Here is a 23,901-nt window from a genome sequence, read left to right on the forward strand (position 1 = left end):
CTGCTCCATTCGATCCCAAACCCGTAATTTCCAGAATTTTTGGTCGAATGGAAAGCGCCCCTTTGTCTAACAAAACGTGCCAGTAACCATTGCGTGCATCAACTTTTGTGAATACTTTGGCCTTGGCTAAAGAAGGCAAGACATCTTCCATGACTGGCAAAGGGTACCTCCTCACGCTTGAGGGCGAGGTTGAGCTGTTTTGGGTCAAGGCAAATTTGCAGGTCCCCTAGCAATAACCAGGTTGCTGACCCAGTCTGTTGGCTCTTCAACTGGTGCAAGTACGTCCAGCCTTACAAGACGGTCCAGCTCAGACACTAACTTTGGCTTGATAGCAAAGGGAATATATCTGGAAGGTAAAATTATAGGCGGAACGGAAGGATCAACTTCTAGTCGCTGTGTTCCTTCTGCGTACCCACGTCACCTTCAAATACGTCCTTGAATTCTTCAATTAGCTGTTTGGCTGTCGGAGTGCAAACATGGGTTGTCGCTGCAGCAATCTGCTTTAAATTCTCACTGTGAAATTTGATCAATCCCATGCGCTGTATGACTTTTGCTCCAAGTAGTGGGGTGAGATCCTCGTTCACGACCAGAAATTCAACCAAGTACTTTTTTCTGTTTTAGGATTTCTTATTGTCATCCGTGTTGTACCAAGCTTTTAAGATTTATTCCACATTTGCAGTATACGATCAGTGGGCGTCACAACTTCATCTGTTATGAACTTGATTGGAAGTACATTTATGGTTGCACCGCAATCCACGTAAAATTAGACAGATCGGTATTTGATAAGCATCTGCGCATAGCTTTCTTTTGATTCTTCCATCACAACATTAATGGTTTCGGACGTCAAAAATACAGTGTCAATGTAATCGGAGTCGCTACTTTCAACTTCTGTGACGGCATTTGCAGTACTATACTTCTTCTTTTTGCTTTCCCAATGCTGGTCATAAATCTCGACATGCTGGGTGATTTCCACTGCAGTTGTAGCAATCTGTGATGTTTTTCAAAATGGTGGTGTTTGGTTTCACACGTACGACACGCGGCGCATTGCTCGGTTGCCTCAAACTGCTGTTAGGTTTCTTTTCTACGCTGACCTTGTTGATACCTTCCTCTTTAGGTTGCTGGCCCATAAGCTTGATTTGCGATATCGATGCTTCATCGGTATGGCAGATGTCGATGCAGTTTTGAAGGGTTAATTTTCCTTGCTGTAGTAAGCGTTTTCGCGTGCAGGCATCGCAAATACCAAGCACGAACAGGCAAGATGGCGCAGATGTGTAACATATTTCTCCATGCTTTCGCTGTCTTGTTGGCTCTAACTGTTGAAGATAAACCTCTCGTAGGTTTCCTTGACATCGCCGACAGCATACTTCTCAAATTCTTCAACGATCAATGTGAGGTTTTGCTTATCTTCCTGTGCCAAATCGAAGCTATTGTATGTTTTTACAGCCTCTGGACCAATGCAATATAAGAAGAGAGCTACCTCGTAATCTTCCGTTTGTTTATCCAGTTGGGTTATGATACTGTAATTCTCCCAATGCTGGCGACATCCTTTCCAGTTATCGACTTTGTATCGACGTTTCAAATTGAGTCCCATTGGCGGCTGTATTCCGTGGATTTGTGATGGCGCATGTAGGACCACATTTTGCGCTAAAGAAGCAGCTGACGAAGTTGCTGTGGCACCGCTCGTGGTCGGTGCTTGTTCTGAGTCACCCATGTAGGTTCTTTACCTTTTTGACACCATATTTCGTAATGCAAATATAATTCAAAGATCCAGTTTATTGACAATGCTTTCAGTAGGTTCAATCAGAACAACATTGTAAAAGTAGACAAGAGACATAAACATTAGACCATATGACTGGCGTACGATTTCATAGACATGTGCTAATTACACAACAGCTTACTACTACCAAACGCAACTACAACTATTAAAAACAAGAAAAAAAAGTACTGTCACTTTATGGTGTGTGCTTTTGGTGCTTGTGGTTAAGTTAGATTTTTTACCCAGCGAATTGGGCCCAATGAAGACCACTGCAGTTGCTTTGCCCAAGCTCACCAATTTTTGGAAGACTTGTTTTCTTCCAGAAGTGCTTGGTGAATGGTACACAAGAAATGACTTCATGTGTAACAGTCTACCCAGGGAATTACCAGAAAGAGACTGTGTTTGCTATTGCAGAAAATGCACTGACGAAAAGTGTGTTGATTGTTGTAATCATAACTGTCCCATTGCTTCTTTTCATTTATAATGTCTGAAGATTGAAAGCATTCCAAAAGCTTGGTACTGCCCCCATTGTAGAATCCTAGGTCAGTACAAAAGATCAAGGAAAGCCACAAAAATTAGTTCCAATGTCCATCGCCCAGCAATGAGCCTTGATTGTATCTGCATGTGCAATCAAGGCCTAGTGAATCCGAAAAACGCCAACAATGCCAAAATGAATCCTGTAATAATGGCAAGTTTTTTTCCTCTCAACTGCCTCAACTACAAGAAGATGCCTCAAAATGCAGCCCTCAAAATGCTGATGATGTGATTTTCATTAAACTGTTAACACTCAATCTGAGAAACACAAGTCTCTGGGTAGTCATCACCCACAGGATGGCTTGATTGCACCATTGTACACGATAGCCAGATTCTGTTAGCATATATCAACAAATCCATCAAAGGATTTCAGAGACCAACACTTGGTCCTCTTAGGCAGTTTAACATTGTAGCTTCAGACTTTGTGCAGCTTCTTCATGTGAACAATAATCATTGGGTATGTGTTAGTCCAGTGAATTGTGCCCCTGACTATGTTAATCTTATGGACAGTCTTGCAAAACCTGTCATATCACAAGAAATTATAGACTTGGTGAAGAACATACTAAGACCAACGTACAAAGGAATCAATCAACTACCTGTTCATCAACAGCGAAATGGCAGTGACTGTGGGGTGTTTCCAATACCATTTTCCATGTCTCGTTTATGGGCACGACCCCTCACAAGTGTGTTTTGACATACCAAGAATGCACCTCACTTGCTTAAGTGTTTCAAAGTCCATCATATTGACCTTTTTCCGACAGTTTCTGTTTAATGAGAAAGAAAAATATATTACAGCGAAACCTTATTAAGGGGACCTCACAATAAGCGGACACTCAGTATTAAATGGCGAGAGCTCCAGCAAATCCCACATTTGTCCCACTTGTTGTCATTTATTTAGTGGGCACTTTTATTGAGCCGACACTATTGATTGATTTTTTGAAAGCCTAACCTGTATGTATCATGTCAATCAAATGGAACACTTCCAGGGCAAAGGTTCACCAAAGCAGAGCATACATTTATAACCCTATCGATTACGGGAGTTGATGCTTCTTGAGATCCATTAGGGCTGGAAATAAGAAAATCGATTGACAGGATTCCACTTAAACTGCTGTAATTTCTTTAAAGAAGTCCCATAACCCGTTCCACGTGTATGTGTACATTAGCAATGCCCCTTGATACTTCAAGGTCAACTGAATCCAGTTGGTCCTTACCACGGGAATTGCCAACTGCGTATGTTTGAAAATTAGGGATTCTTGGATGGTAAATCCTCTATCTGCCAGGACAAGATCACCAGGTAGCAATTTTTCTATCATACCACAGTTCTTTGTCACAAACTTGTCTGAAGCCCTCCCTCACCAAGCTTTTAAAACAAGTGAGATTGTACTCTGTGGAGTTATGCCTATCAAAACTTTCAGTGTTGTGATGTTTGTAGGACGAGAAACTTTGTGCACGTGCAAGTGGATTTGATGGTCTGTCAATAAAAATTTCAAAACATGCAATTATTACTGTAACTTTTTACCAAATGCCTGCTGAGGCATGGTACGCCACAAGGCTTTACTGTCAGGCCCCTTAATGAAGGGCTGTAACCTTGCATCCATCATAATCATCCACACCAGAAATGTTCTTGATACAGTAGAAACGGAAACATTAAATCTGTAAGTTTTATTATTGTCATTATAAACTCTTGAAAAGGAGTCAACAGTTGTGACTTGCGACTCACAAAAGGAACAATTCGATTGAAATCGGTATTCAGGATGTCAAACGAAGGTAATCTGGTGTAAAACTGAACTTTTTTTGTCCTTGTTGCGAAATTCGCCTTCGCAAAATGGTCGCTGCAGCGGCACTGCATTTACTAAATAGTCAAACTCATCTGTTTGCGTACTTGAATCGGTCAGCTTTACAGCTTCTTCAGCAGCAAATATCAGAAACTTACTCACCCACTTCTCTCAAATTGAGCTTCCTTGCTGCGATTTGCTCCGCCAGCACACGTTCTCGCTCTACTTGCTCTTTACGTTTCCTTTCTCTGTCATTAGCCCTCTGTCCTCTCTGAGAGGCTAGCTCGAGATTTTTTCTCAACTTTTTTCTCATGGACCAGGTTCAATATTGGCACCCTGTCTACATTAAATCTGTCCCAGCTTTTTGCCACTTTTCCTGAGACTACATGACGGCGGCATACTAATACGCGTGACTAATAGCCGAAATCCAGTGGGATCGCCTTTCTTTCGTTAATTTCTCGGCTACTTTCTCCTTGATTTATAACCACTGATGGCACTCAAGAAAAATGAAGACCTTTGTCTCTACCGCTTTTGTTGCCACAACCAACTATCAAGCAAAAAACCATCTTCACAGTGAACACGCAACCCTGTTTGTTTGCATTTTTGGTGCAACAATATGGCGGCATTGTGGCAGTTGTTAGGCTTTTCGTCATGTGAGTGAAAACGAGCTATTGTATATTTTTATAGCTTGTACGTGATTTCTCCAGTGTTGCATATATAGCTAGTCGAAAAAACAATATTACTTATTTCTCCTTGTTTGTTGAGGTATGTCTGAAATTTTCCACGGCATGGGAATGTCATTTGCACAGGCCTCTTAACAATGTCAGTCGAGTTTGGGAATGACTGGCCCGCTACAATGTACGCACTTTCTTGGTTTCATACAAAACTAGAAGCTAGAACATTTACAGCTGTTGTTATTTATAACATAGCGCGCGTGCTTCCCTATCTAATTCCTATTGGTGTCATCATGGTATATTTCTCAACATACGCACGGCCGTGCGTCCATTCGATGACGTGTGTGACTTGCAGGCAAACTCGGGTTTCTGTCGCTTAAAGTTGTTACAAAGTTTCACCGGAAATGGAACTAGAAAATAATGAAGTACTACCCGACTTTTCTCTTGAAATGGAGTTTTTAGCACCCAAAGAGAAGAGCAAAAGCAGTGAAAAACGCGTTTTCCAAATTTAACAGAGCTCGAGCTGCAGAAAATTCTCGTGGAAAGGCACTCCGCTCGCACTAAAAAAGCCACAAATTGGTCTGTGGCAACATTCAAAGGTAATTATTACTGTTTCTTTCGTTTGTTCGTGCTAATGAAAAACAAGAAGTTACTTACAGACTCGGTAACAAAATTATTAAAACGAAATAATTCAAGAAGAAAAAATTTTCGCATTTGCTAAAGTGTACGGTATTTGACTAATTACGCAACAACAACAACAACAACAAGTAAAGTACTTGACAACTTGTATCTAAGCTGAGAGATTTATTCAAACACGGTTAAAAAAATCTTCACGCATTGTCTATAAACTAAATGGTATTAACATTTTTTTAGCTTGGTGCACTGAGAGAAAAATACAAACGCCGCTTGAAAATATGACACTTGGTCAGCTGGATACAAACCTTCGCAGATTCTACGCAGAGGCCAGGAACAAATCAGGAGAAGTGTACAGCAAGTCTACACTCCTCGGTTTTCGCCAGTCCGTGGAACGATTTTTAAACCCACCACCACTTAATAAAGGCCTAAAGCTCTCGTCCGACCCGAGGTTTTAAAGATCAAACGAGATGCTGAATGCACAAGTTGTCAACCTGAAGCGTCAGGGGAAATTAAATGCAAAGCACAAGCCGGCAATTGAAAACGAAGATTTGGTGCGGCTTAAATCCTCACAGGTTCTTGCACTGAGCAACCCACTCACTCTTCTACGAAATGTATGGTTCCATGTGGTTCTCTTTTTTTGTAGAAGAGGTCGGGAGGGACAGAGACAGCTCAAACCGACCAGCTTCAAGTTTGAAGTCGACCCAACTGGCCGAAAGTACGTGACGATGGCACATGACGAGGCTACAAAGAATCATCCCGGTGGAGTATCTGACATTCCCAGCACAGGAAAGTACGCCCGAATGTATGAAACAGAAGACCAGAACGACGGCTATAAGGCCTTGGAGCTGTACTTATCGAAATTAAATCTAAAGTGCGATTCGTTTTTTCAATATCCGCGAAAGAATTGGAGTGTTGGAGACAACGTATGGTATGAAGCGTGTCCCGTCGGAGTGAACTCGCTCGACTCCATGATGAAGAATATCAGCGAAGCAGCATCCCTGTCAAAAACCTACACGAACCATAGCATCAGAGCAACTGCCATAACTCTGTGGTCTAACACAGAGATCCCCAACAGACACATCATGGTGATCTCCCGCCACAGGAGTGAACAAAGTCTTGCACATTACAATACGCGCCCATCTTCGTCCCAGCTTTGCAGTTGCAGTGAAGTTCTCTCAAGAAGCCTTGTGCCTGGTTCATCTGAGTCTTCTACCACTGCTGTTTGCAGAGATATTCAAAACAACAGTGTGGTCGTCGCACAAGAGAAGACAACAACAGCAAGTTCCCTGAGCTCGGTCTTCTCCAACTGTACCGTGCAGAACGTAAACATCGTTATGAATCCAAACTCCAGTTTCGGCCTTTAACTTTGACTTGAACATTTGACAAATTTGAGTACTTTATCATTCTTTGGACTTGGAAAAACGTTTGTCTACATTTTCATTGACTTTCAACATATTCAAAGAAGCAATTTTCATTGCCAATTTCGGATGAAACGTTCTCGTTCACCAAACGTGCAAACAATTTTTGTGGCGTGTTTATAACCAGCCAATAAGAATCTTTGTTTTTCTGTTCGCGCATTAAGAGAATTTTGTAATCGATCACAAATAAACCTGTTTTCCGCGCACTATTTTCTTGTCACTATGTTATAAAAGAATTGGTTCATGCCTTTAGCTGTGCGTATATCGAGTTATGGATGCACTTGGGAAGTTTGGAGAGCACTCAAGAAGCTAGAGTTGCTCTTGGCTACGCCTCGAGCAACTCTTACGCTTCTTGTGCTCTCCAAACTTCCCGCGTGCATCCATAACTCGATATACGCACGCTAAGCATGAACCAATTCTTAATTTGTCTTCAATTTCTCTCTCTGTTGTCTTTTATGATGAATCTTAAGCATAGAAAACTATCTATTTTTTGTGAATTTGCTAAAATGTTTGAAAAAGTGGTCGGCATGGAAATTTTGGAAGGAGATAAACATGCCGTGTGCGATAAGTGTAGATACAGCGTCAAGAAATTGTGGACGAGTGGGAAGTCTATCCACGGAACGTTTCAGACAGTGGACCAGACTCTGTTAAAAACAAAGAGTGCTCGTTTAGCATATTGTTCTGAGGCAAAACCTGGTACAGACAGGTTAGAAATCTATTTGTCACTCAACTGCAAATCCCACAAAAAGATGTTAACGCTATTCACTTTGAAAGGGTACATAGAATTCTGATGAAACCATCAAGTCAGAGATTGCAAAGTCACGGTCCAAGACCAGAAATTGCCAGATTCAGTCACTATGAGGATAAGGAATTTGTCCGCTCCTTTTACAAGAACCTAAAGGGAACTAAGATTGGAACTTCGGACGACTTTCTAAGAGAGGTTGAAGAGATTAATAAAACCCTCTATCCAGTTTTAAAACAAGCTAAACACAAACAGAAAAGGGCTTTCTTCAACTTGAACATACCAAAACTATCAGAAGAACAAAAACAATCTTGTAAAGGTGAGATATCCCTCTAGGAAATTAAATTAATCCAAGACAAAAATGCGGTATATAAATGCATTACCATTACAAAATACTAGAAACATTGTATATAATTTTAGTACTCCCAAAACAGCACTTATTAGAGTTGTCAACCCTTGTACACATAAAATTTGGAAACGAATGGAGAACACAAAATACTCCAACTCCATTAACCGTGGGAAATCTTAGGAACTTCAAACAAGAATCTAGCAAATTTTCGACTTCAAGATCTGTCCTAACCATGAATGTACTTGAGGTTTGCTAATTCCTAATACTTAAAACTGAAAGTATCCCTGGATAGTAGGTGGCCGCAAATCGAAAAGTACTGGTACTAGAGCCATAAAAGCAGGTAAGGGCATTTCTCAACAAACCACATGCTGAATACATGGTACCAATTGGCCTAAGTCCTATTTTCAAGTTTTTCTTAATTTCTAAGGAAGCAAAATAGGATGTTATGTCATTGAACACCCACTCGACAGGTGACCTCACTTTTTTTTCAATATACATAATTCTTTATTGAAACAAATTGATATTAATACAGCAAATAAGTTACTTACCTACGTAACTATAATGTTACAACTAATATTACCAATACTAATAATATAATACAACTAATTAACACTGATATCATTACAACACTAACAAAAAACCAATATCACTAACACTAGAGGGTAACCAAAAAAAGAAAAAATTAAAAAATTCAAACAAACTAGTAATGTTTACAAAATATGATGTAAATAATGTATTAATTATATACAGAAAGTGGATGCATATTAAAACCTTTAAATAGTTAAGCATTTGCAAGAGGCGACATTATCCATTTAGCTTCAAAGAAATCTTTTTTTTTTTACTATGCAGACTTATATATTTTTCTGTTTCATATTTTACAGCAATTTTCTTTGTAAATCCATATATATTCGGAAGAATTGGACTTCTTCTACAATCCCACAAGTACAATTTCCCAATCATAATTAGATAGTTTAGAAGCTTAGCAGAAGGGGAGTTTTGTCGTATCATTCCAACTAAAATATCTTGCAACGAAAGTCTAATGTTTTCCTTTAAAACTTAGTGCCAGAATACTTCGAAGAGGTGACCTCACTTTGCTCATGGAGGAGTTGAATGCCTCCCCATCTACCGTAAGGTGTCCTTTCTTAAAAGGGGCCTGCAGGTGTACCACCACCATAAATGTAAAGGGGTTGGCCTATTTCATTAAAGGAGTACTGCTCCAGCTGACCCAGCAGTCCTGACATCCTCAACATAGCAGAATCATGTGTTTTACCTTCTGTTAACAAAACCCAAATAATTTAACAACAAATTTTAACACATATTTGTTTCAAAATGTAGGCCGACACTGAAAAGAAACCACTACTTAAATATTGATTGAAGTTCACGCAAGAAATATAGTCTTCATTCTGTGACTGGAAAGTAAATCGATTGGAAATTGAAGAGCCACATTGAAACAGTATTGACATAATATTTCCAATACCCTCCATTCCAAATCAAGTTATGTACTTTTAAAACTTGCGAAAAAAACAACTTTTAATAGAGATCTTTCACATAACTCCAACAAGAGCCACTATAGCGCAAAAGTCCACTAAGTATGTAAAATACGCGGTCTGTTTTCCCATGGGTAACTTTTCTCCTATTTGCGGCACGCACGAAAAAAAAAACATCAAACAAAACAGGAAATGTGCGACAAACAGCATTTTATTTTAAGCGTTCAGTTTTTGCTTTCACATAAATTCAACGGAAAAAGATAAACAAAATGACATTGGCAATATTTTGGTTTTATCTGTAAATTACTTGTTACGAGAGTGAAAGTCAGGAACAGATCAGTTATCATACATCATCAAAAAGTACCACATGGCGCTGAGCTAGGAAAGTGCAGAGCTCTACGACTATTGGTTGAAACCATCTTGGTTGACGCCATATGCTCCCTACAGCCTGATAGGTTTTTACATGCTTTATCGTGTGCTCAATTATTATTCTACATCTTGAATGCCTTCCTGCCATTCTTTGCACATGTCTGGGCAAACGTCTTATCTGAGCAGCGCGAAAAGGGGTTAACAGAGAAGGGATATCCCCATATCCCTTGTCTGCGAGAAGTACAGCATCTGGAGGCATATCATAATTTGTACCTGCCCCAATCCTCTCCATTAAATGAAAATTGCCTGCATCATTGAGAGATCTGAGAAAACCAGCTTGTAGAAAAACTATATTTCCTGCATTATCTACAATGAACTGGGTGTTCATGAGGTGGAAATGACGATGGGCACTAAAAAAGTCTCGCTGGGGTTCGACCTGGGGTCTGTAAATTTCATGCGGGGTCCCGTCGATACATCCCACTGCGTTGGGAAAATAACGCCAGTTTCCTAGAAGAGAATTCCATTGGACTAAATTTGGCCAGTACTCTTGATTGCAAAAATATCTCCATAAAATGGGCACCACCCTATAGATAATACTACAAACGGTAGATGGACTGACGTCAAACATTAACGCGAGTGTGTCTAAACAGGGGTACTTTCTGAGCCAGATGAATGTCAAGAGTACTTTGTTAACATAAGAAATTTTAGAATCTCTTCTCCTTTGTCTTGGTCTCCCCCTTCTGTTCAGACGTGATAACTCTGCAGAGATTCTGGTAACAATATGCATCATGGTTTCTGGAAGTTCTCCTGTATTCAACCAAAACAGGTACTTTTGATTACCATATTCTACAAAAACATCTCGCCCTCTAAACTGAAACCCATGGAAATCTGGATCAAGACGTTGCATTATTCGTTGAGGCAAGTGAGGAACGATGGGAAATGATGCCAGGAGCAGCAGTACTACACCCAAAATCTGCAGTAGCTCATCAACTCAATGGTTTGCAACCGGCGGTGGGAGCTCGGCAAGAAAGGCAAGAACAATTCCAACTAGCCAAAAAAAACGTTGATCTGGTATTTCCCTCGGCATGATGTCAACCAGAATGATTAATTTCGATTTCAAAACTGGTTACATCATCTGGAGATGTTAAAGAAGGTTACATCATCTGAAGGGGTTTAATTAGTACTATTTGTAGTCATGGCCCTCCCATTCCATTTCATAAAGGCAGTGGTTATACCACTGGGAGTAAATCAGATATACTTTTTTCTGTTAGTGAGAAAGTGGGTAACCATGTGAAAATTATGGTATTGACGGTAATGACATACGGCTAGGCTCTTTGAATCGTATGACACTGGGTATAATTATGTTGATTCTCTCTTATCACTAACTTGCTTGAAAAGAGGGTAAATTGTAAACCAATAGTAAACCCTAGGGACATGGTGTAAAATATATTTTGGTTTGATATGAGCTATAAAAGACAACGCTTAAAATACGATGATCTCACTCAGTTCTCAGAAATGACCAGCATTTTGGAGACCATTTGACGAGGATGGCAAACAGCCTGTTACACAAGGTAAGCATTGATCTGTCTGGACTTTTTCCACTATATTTGTGCCTCTAATTTTATTTTATTTTTTTGCAGAATCATGAATACAGCCCATGGCGAAGGGTTCCAAAAAGCGTCGCTACATGATAACTGGAGTTGAGGAAAAGATAGTCTTGAAAGCCTACAGTGAAAACTCGGGCTGGGATGAAATATTAAACGCAATACAGGAACGCTTAAGCCAACCCATGGCTGGGAATTCTTTAAGGAATGAACGTATCACAGAATACTACCGTTCCACCCCAAGAGAATCATCGATCAAGATAATCAGATGAATCGTTTCCCAAAACCTTCAGAAAGCCAAACAGCTGCCTGCCACCGCAACAAGTTCAAGCGAGGCGGCGATGTCACAAACTATCGTAAATAACAGAATGCGATACTCAAAGAAATGCTCGCCACAACAGCGTAAATCAGCGAAATTTGAGCAGGCAGCTTGCCTTGATGAAGATACAGAAGATAGTGCAGATGCCGATACTGATCTCCCAGGGAAAGCCATTCCCGCACCACCTGAGCCGCCAAAACAGGACAAACCGAAAAAAAAAGCCTTCAAAGAAGCGACGGCGGACAGGGGAAAAGGACAACTAGGAGCACGCCCAGATGTGTGGAAACACGGTGAAACTCATGAGCAAACTAGAACGCATCCTAAATAAATTTGATAGCCATAGTATCGACGACGATTAAAAATGAGAAACTTTCAAATTTGAACAGACATTTGTTATTTTTTTGCATTGATTGTATTTGCAGTGTATTTGTTAATGAAAACGCTAAAAAAAATAAATGCTTTTTGTCACCCAATTCGTGTTTTATTTGATTGCTTTAGCAAATAAAAGAAAAGTTACCCATGAGAAAACAGACGGCGTATTTTACATATTTAGTGGACTTTTGCGCTATAGTGGCTCTTGTTGGAGTTATGTGAAAGATCTCTAATAGGCCATTTCTGACTTCTCTTTTGTCATTGTTTCGAAATGAGTCTTTGTGCAAAACCATTCAAATGAAAATGAATGTGATTTACATGAAAATGAAAACACAGTTGAAATACATTTTCATATGAATAGATTTAAAGAAAAGTCTAAGGCTTACACAGCTTCATCATATGATGTATTGGAATCAACTTAGAACTAAGACACCCCCTTTTCATGCCATAGATCTGACCACTATGCGCTGCAAAAATTACTACAAACTCATAACAATAGCTGCATTACTGAACCGACTGGTGTTTGAAAATGGAAGGATAAATTTCCCCATGACTTTGGAAATTGGACGACAAAATTGTCTTATATATATCGGTCGTCTAGAGACAAAAACTGAGACATGTCTCCTTCCAACCATTACACAGAACAACTGTTACTAAGAAAGAACTTAAAAAGTTTGGAATAGTAAACAGAGCAGATTGCACATTTTGCCTTAACCCGGACTCGATTGAACATGCTTTTTTTAACTTCAGTGTTACAATATCCTTTTATTCTGAAGCTTTAACCTGGTCCAATCGAGACCATAACACTGACGTTCATCTCTCAAATAAACACATTATTTTGAATGATCTGACCCCAGCAAGACAATTGACAGGTCTTTTTGTAGATAACCGAAATTATTTTCCTACAGACACTACTGATGTCTACTATGGAAAGGGAGATGAATTGAGATTACATATGGAGGAGCTGGTACGAAAAGCACCCCGTATACTTGATCTCCAAGATTGTTCTGTTGTTCTGTATCTCTCCGATGAAGAATTATGGGTGGGGTTGATCTGGCAGACCAGATTCAACAAAGGGTTCCAGTGATACAAAAGTCAGACAAAACCTGGAAAGTTATTTGACTATGATTTACTTTACCCTCGATCCATGTACCATTTTGAAAAGAGTGGGGTAAACACCACAACATTCCCTGCTTCATGGTAGACCTGGCTGCCTGCAGAGTAGACAAGTGGCTGAGCTGGACGCAAGAAGGCTTAACAGGGAGTACCACAAACCTGTTGAGGAAACTAGAATAGGACAGGCAATTTGAAATTTTTAACAACTGAGCATTTTCCTCTTCATTTATTAAAAATATGGTTAGATGTAAAAAACTGAAGTACTAAGTAACCAAGAATGCTTGGTTTATCTACAGGGTCGATAAATAAACGTAAAGTCGCCACCGTAAACAAATTCCAGTGCTGGCGTTTCGAGAATTAGCTCTTTGTCAGAGCAACAGCAACAAAAATTCCCCCCTCAAAATAGGCACTCATAATCTCCAAGGAATCAACAGATACCTTTCATTGGACTAATTTATTCTTGTTTTCCATGTTACCATACTCCCACAACAGCATATCTACCGCTCACTTTATAAACACAAACAACCCACAATGCTCTGTTTCGCTCTGATGAAGGGCTTACTCTCGAAAAGTCAGCACTCGAATACCTTTTAGGTGGCTAATTTACCTTTAAGGCCCAGCCAAACAATTGTTTGTTTGATGACGTTGCACAGTGTTGCACGACGTGGCCAAATGAATGCAACATATGTGATGCAACACTTGGACTCCAGGGTCTGGAATGGAAACTGCGCCTAGAATTCTTACACAACAAACCAGTGCCATACTGCTTGCCAAAAAATGATACAAGACCGATCAAACTCCGCGTCAGGGCCCAGTTGCTCAAACATGGTTAGCGCTAACCCGCGTTAAATGCCATGACAACCTATAGGTTTTAATACCTCTTAACCAATGGTTAGCGCTAACCATGCTTTGAGCAACTCAGTCCAGAACAACTTCTCGTTTTCTTCGTCTCACAGCTTCACTTACTCCTTTGCCCTTTCTCTTTCTTTTTGAAGAGAAATAGCTTGTGTTAAGCTTTTGTCCTGGAGAGTTTGAAAACTTTGTTCACCATACTGTGGCTTCAACACTCACATGGCAACATGCAAAGAAAATGTAAACAATGGGGGCTCGAGGTATCATGGCGGTCGGACGTTTTCTCCACGGCCTCTGATTCTTCAACTGAGAAAAGCCATGACAGGCTCTTTTGGTCATCTTGAAGCAAAAGTAATGTCTTTCTAACAATGTTTGCCCAACCATTGCATTCCATTGCTTACTCTGATTTCTCGAGTAGAACAATCCAGTTCAAGCAGTTTGTGTTTGAGGACTTCCCCACCCCCCCCCCCCCAAAGAAAAAAACAAACAAACATAGGAGTGATGATAAGGAAAGATACCGAGAAAGCAGCTCCTCAACAAGCAAACTCCATGAAATCTAGAATGGAAGAAAATTGTTGAAATCTCCACTCGCAGATCGCTCAATTCACATAAGAGTTAAAAAAAGAAATGAATGGTGTCAAAAATTTGCTAAGGGAATTCAAAACATCTCTCAACAGCGCTCGGGCCTTCATTAAAGATCTTCAGAAAGAGTCCAAGGCCTCTAAATACTCAAAGAGCTCTCACCAGAAGATGGTGGACAAGCAAGCATCAGAAATACTATGGCTGAAATCTGAGCTGATCAAGTTGCCTCTTTCCGATTTCCGAGTTACGAAAAAATAGAAGCTGAAAACCTGATCCACTTGCTCTTTCTCAGTATTCACTCTACGGTTAGTCATGCAATTGTCCATGTGTTTGTTTGTGTATTTGTTTTATCGTTGTGACGTTCTGTGTGGTTGTTTCTGCCTGTTCTGGCCTGTTTTCACCTCAGATTATGCCTATTTTATACCTGTTCAAAATGAAAGCTGTCAAAGTTTCATGCCTATGTATTCCTTTTAGAAATACTTACAATGAATTCGTACCTTAGCCTCGATGTTAAGTTCGTATCTTTAAACAGAGAGGGCTGAAAAAGTCAATCAAAAGGCGTTCGATTTTCAGATGGTTACGCAACCAAAAACTTTAATTTGCATTTTCGCAAGAAAAGTACAGCTCCAAAAACTACATGCATATTTGGGAAGCGGAATGGGGAGGAAAAGCGCTTTTCAGCCACGGCACTTTACATAGCAAAGGTGTAATGACACTAATTAATCCGAGATTGGACTTTAAAGTAAATAGGAGTATTTCTGATAAAAACGGAAGGTTCTTAATTCTAGATTTAGTCATCAAGGAGACACGTCTTATACTTGTAAACAATTATGCTCCAAATGATTCCAGCCAACACATGGGTTTCTTCAAAGAGCTTCAACACCGCGTTGTAGAATTTGTGCAAGAAAACTTTGTAATTGCCGGTGACTTTACTTGCAGCAGAGACAAAAGAGGTGGAAACCCGGATTTGAAGAAAAAGCCCTGGTTATTAAGGAAATCAAGCATTTATCCGACTTACATAATTTAATACACACTTGGCGCAACCTTAATCCACACACAGATCAATTCACGTGGAGAAACAAATCCTTCAAAAGTCAATGCCACTTGGATTTCTTTCGAATTTCGAAAGACCTCATTAATGACGTGCAGCCTTGTAATATTTTAAAAGTTCCTGAGTCAGACCACTCCGCTATTAAACTCCATATTAGATCTAAAGAACTTAAGCAATACAAAGGTCCTGGGTTCTGGAAATTCAGCAGCTCCTTGCCTGAGAATGAAGATGAGATATATACAAATACTCTGAACTCAAGGCAAAAAAGACGAACACTTACTACGAAATAAAGTAAATGAGCTGTTGCAAAAATCTGAAACAAATTTCAATGATAAATAACTTTTAAACAAGCTTTATGCTACTAAATTATGCCTACAAACAATTATGCAACAAAAGAACAAAGGAACAATCATTAGAAGTAAAGCTTGGTGGCAAGAACAAGGTCAGGTCTGGCAGTAGATGGGACTATGGACACTGGGTGCTTCCTAGGATAGCAACAAGCGTGGGTGGTAGTGACACACCCAGGAAGGTGTAAATGGGTGGTTAGGGAACACACCCTGCAAAATAAATGGGGCAGTTAGCGGACACAAACCTCAAAGCACAACCACTAAGTAAGGCGGTAAGCAGACACACCCAGAGATAATGAATGGAGACAGAAACCCTTGGGCGGTAGCAGACGCCCAGTGAATGATTTGGGGTGGTAGCAAACTCACCCAGAGAACGAAACCCCCCGACCCAGTACTTGTAGGTAGCTAATGATAAGGTGGGATAAGGGACCCACCCAGCCTGCCATGGGCAATAGCTAAGTGGAAGTTGTGCACCCAGGCCAGTAGTCCAAGTTTATTTAAAAAAAAAGGGGGGGAGGGGAGGGGAAGGAAAAAAACTTACAATGGATCAAGATATAGCGTGTGCTATTCATACATAGACTGGCATATGGAAAATACACGCACGAAAGTGCTGTTCTTTGAGACCTGATATGCAACAGATGGCTAAACTGATAATATTCGGATAAGCACATGCACGCAAACCTAAACAATCTAGGAACAGTGACATGGGTATGAGTGCTGATATAAATAGTACGTTAATGTAGCTAACATCGTCGACTGTTCCGATAACAAGTTCCTTGGAATGTTTGTAATGCACTATGTCAACAAAATGGTAACTCTGTGGTCACGCCATAGTGATAAGCAAGACAGTTAGACTCTTTGTAGTTAACTGTACTTTACAAGTAAAGTGAGCAGTTGCTGGACACACAAACTGGATCAATAGCATTGTACCTGTTGCTAAACCAGATGGATGGATTCGACTCTGTCTAGATCCAAAAGACCTCAATAAGAGTATTAAGAGGAACCAGTTCTACTCCAAGACAATTGACAAAGTTAGTCCTGAACTCCATGACTCAATTAATAATTCCGAGCTGAAAATGTTCTTAAAGTTGAAAAATGTTCAACAACAACCAGGTAATTAGATTATCTTATTTACATGATTATATTTTGACACAGGCATTGAGTTGGGGGAAAGAGATACTGGCCATGTCTGGAAGTGGACCAGGTTCCAGCCGAACTGTGATAAAAACTCGGTACATGCACAACCTAATTTTCCATGTACAAGTCATGGAAGGCAGAAAATCTTAGAAGAAAATTGGAAATGGATTGGAATTCATCAATGTTCAGAAGGTAAATATCTATATATTGTACTAGTTGGATATTTTCAGATATCAGAACCACTTTCAGCTATCTAAAACGAATTTCCTTGTTTCCAGGTTTCGAATTGTCATTTTATCTGCCTGTGTTTTTTCAAGTTGGTTACTGCGTCCTTCCACCTTACACACCATCTTTAACAGATGGCCGGAATGGCAATGACGACTTGGACCACATTCTATGAGATTACTTTTATCAGGGATTTAGTAACTTCGAAATTCTCGCCTTCCTTGCAATTACTCATGGCATTCCCTGAGGAATACGAGCTCTTAAACGTTGGCTTAAGAGATTAGCCTTGAAAAGAGCGAACCGTATGATAAAGTCACGCCTTGACGACATAGTATCTGATTTTCTCGATGACATGGAAAGATCAGTTGGGTCATTTGTGGGTTATTGAGAAATGACAAGACATTTAAGGGTAAAGCATAACGTTGTTAGATACGATACTTTCATGAGGGCCATGCAAGTTATTGATCCAGAAGGAGGAAAGATCAAATCCCGGGTCCAAATTTTCTCTGGCATTTAGATGGCTGTTGATAAACTAAAACCATATGGATTCGGTGTGCCTAGCTATGTTGATGGCTTCTCGCGACATGTACTTTGGCTAGAAGTGGGTTCAGCAAATAACAACCAAAATGTTACCGTTGACTTTTTTTTCTAAGCACTTTCCAGTAGTTAGGTGGAGTACCTAGGGTGGGTTTCTATTATTTAGAGGCTGTCAAGGCATGATAATGGTGACTATTTAGCAGGCAGTAACAACGTTGTTCAAGGTAAAAGCAGTGCAAGCCAAAGAATAGAAGCCTACTGGTCAAAGTTAAGGCAAGGTGGAGGCGGCTGTTGGATGGACTTATTTAAAGATTTAAGAGATTCTGGTGTCTTTTTAGATGTTGGTCCGTTGCATAAGAGTGTGTAAAGTTTTGATTTATGCCTGATTTGTGAAAGGAACTCCACTCTGTTGCAAAATTGTGGAATATCAAGAAACTTAGAGTTGACAAAAAACGGAGATGTTCTTGGGTGAAAGCCAGACGTATTGTTCTTTCTGCCTGAAGTATATTCGACCCACAGTTATCTCGTTCATGTCAACCAAGAAGATATGGAAGCCTGTAAAACTCTTTTTGGAGCACAATGCAGGGATTACTCACAGGAGTTTGAGGAACTCGTGGGACATATAGTGGGTAATGACAATCTGCGAGCCAGCGAGCCATGCAAGTCATGAGCCATATTTGCAAGCCATCAAAAATTTGGAAAATTGGAAAAAATATGTAATTCATACTAGGGAGCACAATTCTACCTCGTTATCGTGCTGTGAGATCACATGAGATCGCAGCGCATGCGCCAACTCAGTGCAAAGGTTACGCCATCTTGGTCAAAGCACGTTTTTGCTCTAAGGACAAAAACTCTGCAAATTTCTTCATCATGCAGGAATGCAGTCCATCTTCAACCCCAGCTTCAGCAGCTAGGGGTTAGGAAAAACCCTCTAAGAAGGAACAGTGCACGAATGAGGTGCAAAAATTTACTGGAATTTCAGTTTCACAAAAAGGCGGGAAAAAGCCCCCTGCACCGAAGGACAACACGAGCAAAGGAACCTCAAATATTACTTTAAACGCGGCAGCCCTTGGCTCCGCTCTTGCTGAAGCCCTCAAGAGTTCTTTTGAAGGCCTAAGGGATTCAATGAACGCCAGTTTTCACTGGCCTGGGTGACTTGATTGCCTAGCATTCTGTCAACGAAGAACCGGACGATGGCAATCATGACGGTGATTCGATCGGGTCTAAGGACGATAACGAATCTTTCGTTAATGGCGAGCCTCCCGCTAAGAAAAGCTGATTGGCTGAACTGGGAAACAAGAGAAATCCCCTAATTTCCAAGCTGACCAAAACGTTGCTGCTCATCGAGCATGTTGGCCCCGCCATCGACGGGGATCTTGCATCCCTCGTGGATAAAATCATGAGGGAGAAAGTTAAGAAGACAAAATAACGGATCTGCAAAAACACCACGAAACTCCCGAGAATCCTACCACTTTATCAGAGACCGAGGTCAATCAAGGTGTATCGAATAATTTGGATGAGTCTGCTAGGTCAAGTGACCTGAAATTCCAAAAGGAACAGAAAAGTCTTGTGAAAGAAATAGTAATAATTGTGACAGAGGTCAATAAGCTGATGGGGAACTCAGGACCTCAGAATGCACAGGAAAAATTTATGAAAACCAATTGATGCTATTTGTTTAAACCACAATGGGAATTAACTATTTCCCATCCTCTGGCAGCTCCCATTAATGGAATTTTCTGCAAGGGAATCATGGTGAACAATTACCATTAATGTGATCTCGCCATTCTGAATGTAATTTTTTCATTTCCCATCAATAAAATCAAGTTTATAATAACAGCAATGGTATTTAGAAACCCATGAAAAGATATTATGTACAAACCATTCAAGGAAATGTATCAAATGCCATTCATGTTATCTGGGAATATAAAATTCCATTAATGGTAAAAGCCCTGATTATAGCATTAAAAAGGTCTTTGAAAAATAGTCAAGAACCATTCATTCAAAATCCCATCAGTAGAAAAACTTTGACAAAACTTATGTGAAATCCTAACTAGAATTCTGTACAAGAATCACTTAGGTACAGAAGAATAATGTTACTATTAGTCAGAGACCGTACAATGACAGCTATTTTTTTATGTGACAATTAATTTTGGAACTCCAAGTCACATTTCCCAACATGGATTTACTTTGGCTGAGCTGATGGGTTAAGAAAACCACCAAAACATCCTACAATAACTGTATGGTGATCTTTGACTTTCAAGAAATAAATAATTGAGGTTGATAGTTACTGTTTCCAAACATTCCCTTGCCAGCAGCCTTCAGCTAGCCCAAAAATGCAGTCCCGGGCCACTGTCTGTAATGAGCTGCGCCCAAAGCTTTTCCGGAGATAGAATCCAGGCCTTCGTTTGTCTTCAACATAATAATGAAGTTTGACTGTTTTGTCCCTTCTTGGACACTGCAGATGTGTGAAATATAGTTTTCCCCATCTGCACATGCAACAACCACGACATCATCGGGCTGAGGATAAAATGGAATGTTCACCGTATCATAAGAAACAGGCAATTCTTTGCGCATGTGGTCAATAACGACGTAATGAGTTGGGTTATCCATGTTTTCAGGATCTGGGTAAAGAATAACTTTACGAGGTATTCTCTCAGTAGGAACGACAAGTTGCTGTACTAAAGAAACAACAAGTTTCCCAAAATTGTAACAATAAATCTCAGGCAGTCCAGCATCATCCTCCATTGCAAGGTAAAGAGTGCCTCTCAACAAGGAACGAAATTGGTCATCAACCACAGCACAAATAAAAGCATCTACACAGGCAACATTTTCCACATTAAAGCGATTGTTATCTGCAATTATAACAGTTTCACCTGCTCGGTAAAGGATACCATCATGATTGGCAAAAGGCTTCCATAAACGAGAAAAACAGAAACAGTCAGTCTCAATCTTTTCAGCGGTGGGATATTGTTCACTGAGAAGGTGCATTTCCTGATCTGATAGCTTGTAGTTGTTGTTCTGCTGTTTCCCAACAAGAATTCCACCAGGAACAGGCCTTGATTCTGAAAGTAACTCAGAGTAAAGATTCTGTGCTTCTGAAACACTGCTTGCACAAAGTTTGCGCTGATTGGAGTTTCCCTGCCTAGTTTCTTCATGCTTCCTCAACTTATACTTCAAGCTTTTCAAAAGTTCTCTCCTGCCTTCAGCTTTTGCGAAGGTAATTTCAATGTTCTTCTTGTTTGAGGGAATTGAAATATACTTAGTAACAGCTCGCTCATAAACCTTACACCAGTAGTTATCTGATGAAAAAAAAAACGCAGGATGTCTTCAACATCATGTCCTAGATTGTGGAAAGTTACCACGCACTGGTCAAGCCCTAACTGCTCTTCTACAAGAATATTATGGCGTTTTGCGAGATGATCAAATAGCATGACATCATCTTCCTTCCAACCATATCGTAGTAGTCCATTTCAGTCATTCTGGCAGCCAAAACCAAAATTTTAAATTCCTCATCTTCAATCAAACCACCCAAAACACACTCAGATGCTGGAAATGCAAACTTTCGATATTCCTCCGCCTTCCAATGTCCAATTTTTGCACAGGACTTCGGGGTTCGGCCATCTTTAAGTTCACTAGTCCAAGGCATTGCTTTGAGTCTCTTGTCTAGAACTGATTTGTCCACTGCCTCATCGCTGAGATCACGGTTTAAATCTTTGCGCACAACATTCAGTGGAATATTGTGCATCATATCAAAGACTGTATCTACAATAACATTGAACCCATACAATTTGTTGAGTCTATGGAGTATAGACAATCCTGTATAGCCACTTTGTCTAGCAAGAGCAGCTCGGACAGAAGATCGGTCTTCCTCCTCAATTTCTAACATCTTTGGCAACTAAACTTCTAAACCTCGAGGCTCAACAGGAAACCTAGCATTGTACCTGTTGTTTGTAATGTAATAAGTACTTCCATTGCCAATGTTTTCTCCTTTTAAATGATGCCTTCTACAAGGAAGGATTCCACAGTTAATAAACTTGCCGACTTCGCACTGTGCTGGGTAATCCCCAGTCCATAATAACAGCATACAACGCGCAATGTTCTGTCCATCAATATCTCCTGCATATTTTACGTCAGTTCCCTTGATGAAGCTGTCCTCCAAGTCTTGAACAAGTGGCTCTAAAAAAGGAGCCAATGCACATGGCCGTTTCTTTGGGACAATGTAACAAGGAACAAAACTGACAACGTTAACTTCATCTGTGGAACAACGATCCATTTTGGACATATTGAGGACTGAAATCTCTATGGCACCACAGCTATGACTAGATTTGCTCTGGAATGGGTACCACTTATCCCAGTGTCCAATAAGTGCAATGTTTCTGGGATTACCCACAGCTTTTTCACCACTACAACTATTCTTTGAGCCACATTCACTGCAAATAACTGTATAGCTATGTCCGTCAAAAGAGGAGCTCTCAATTTCCTCTGCACTTAGAATGGACGAACAGAAATCACACATGGTAGGAAGCAGCAACTCGCATTCTGGGTCACAAAACCAAGAGACTTCACTTACCCTATACCCATCCCAAACCTCTTTAAGAGGAAACCAAGGCCCTTCGTGGTGCAGCCAGTGGTCTTTCTCTTCCCACATTTTGGCCATCTTTCTACACAGATTGATCCGAGCACCACAACTTGACCTTTTGAGGGAGCCCTAAATAGTAGTATGGTATATCTGCAGGCTTCCCGCAGAATCTACAATGAGAATTCTTATCTTCCATTATATCGTAACTGGCATAGTGACAAGTATCAAGGCATATGAAATACTGCTTAGGGTCTTCATAGCCCACTTCTTTTAGTAACTTTTCAGTTTCTCGCCAATTAGAGGGCCAATACGTTTCTGGGTTATGATCACCTTTGCAGTAAAGGTCCTTTGCATATTCCAACAAATTTTCCATACTTTTCACGGACGTTTTCATCTCCTCAGCTAAAATGAGACCCCTGAGAATGCATAACACTATTTCTTCTTTGATACTGCTTGTGGGAGAATTTTCTTGGTGATCAGAGTGTGGTGCACTGGATGCTCTGGTGTCTTCATCGTCATCGCCATCATCATCATCATCATCATCACCACCACTGCCGCCACCACCACCACCACCACCACCATCATCATCATCATCATCATCATCATCATCATCATCAAAACTACTACCATTTGCTTCAAGTTCACTTGCAGCTGCACCTGAGTAAGCATTTGAGTCAAACACAGAACCTTCCTTGTCACTATTCGTGTCAGTAGAACTTCCACATTAAAGAACTTCATTATTCTGGCCAGTACTGTCACTAATAAATATAAAGAAAAAAATACATGAACATTAATAAGTATGATGGGATCTGTACATAAATATTCATGTTTTATCATGGTGCTTTGATATCAGTTTTGCCAATAATAATTGCACAGGTAGAAAAGCTGTTATACATACATTTTTGGTTTGTAATATTGAGATCTACACCACAAGGTTAAGAAATGGCAAGGAGTACCTCTCCAGGGTCATTTAGTCAATATGCATCTCAGAGGAAGAGCGATTAATAGCCGCTGTATGGATCATGCATTTTCGTGTATTAAGCATCTTTTGTTTCTTTAAAAAAAGACAAATGCCAACACCAGGGCAATGGGAACAAATACGTTCTGAGTGACCCATACCCCACACAAAAAAAAAAAAACATTAATGGGCACTATTTATTGCCTTGGCTAAGATGACTGGACTTTAATTTAAATTTCATCTTGCTGCAAATTTAGTTTTCCCCCAGTGGTTGTACTCTGTAGCGGATGACACTGCTTTTCCATTGCATGACTCACAAGGGCAATGCGAATGCCTGTAAGTCAGTTCAGGACATGTGCAAGTTGTAACGTCCCTACGCGACCACACAATATTCCTGCGCGAACTTTTACCACGCTTACCTCGCATTCTGGATTCCCCATTGTAAGGTCTTTTTGAATTACCTTTACAACTTCTTTCATTCA

At 40.2% G+C, this 23,901-nt stretch overlaps 1 protein-coding gene and 3 pseudogenes across 2 annotated transcripts in view; 2 read left to right on the top strand and 2 right to left on the bottom strand.

Annotated features, from left to right (window-relative positions):
* Nucleotides 1–23,901, top strand: part of LOC146488478 (uncharacterized) — a 247,934-nt pseudogene that overhangs the window by 167,817 nt on the left and 56,216 nt on the right. The gene's annotated exons all lie outside the window — the stretch shown is intronic.
* On the top strand, nucleotides 5,229–7,035 carry LOC146488493 (uncharacterized). Its single transcript, XM_085116420.1, has 2 exons — nucleotides 5,229–5,338; nucleotides 5,613–7,035. The coding sequence occupies exon 2, from the start codon at nucleotides 5,843–5,845 to the stop codon at nucleotides 6,737–6,739; it is 897 nt and encodes a 298-aa protein (XP_084972546.1). The 5' UTR covers nucleotides 5,229–5,338; nucleotides 5,613–5,842; the 3' UTR covers nucleotides 6,740–7,035.
* Nucleotides 8,151–23,901, bottom strand: part of LOC146488494 (uncharacterized) — a 35,566-nt pseudogene continuing 19,815 nt past the window's right edge.
* On the bottom strand, nucleotides 20,037–23,288 carry LOC146488495 (uncharacterized; annotated as a pseudogene).

This window comes from Pavona decussata, unplaced genomic scaffold (assembly GCF_977016875.1).
Source record: "Pavona decussata unplaced genomic scaffold, jaPavDecu1.1 SCAFFOLD_9, whole genome shotgun sequence".
NCBI lineage: Eukaryota > Metazoa > Cnidaria > Anthozoa > Scleractinia > Agariciidae > Pavona > Pavona decussata.

Coding starts and splice junctions, on each gene's coding strand:
- LOC146488493 (XM_085116420.1), top strand. CDS start 5,843: ATGCTGAATGCACAAGTTGTCAACCTGAAGCGTCAGGGGAAATTAAAT.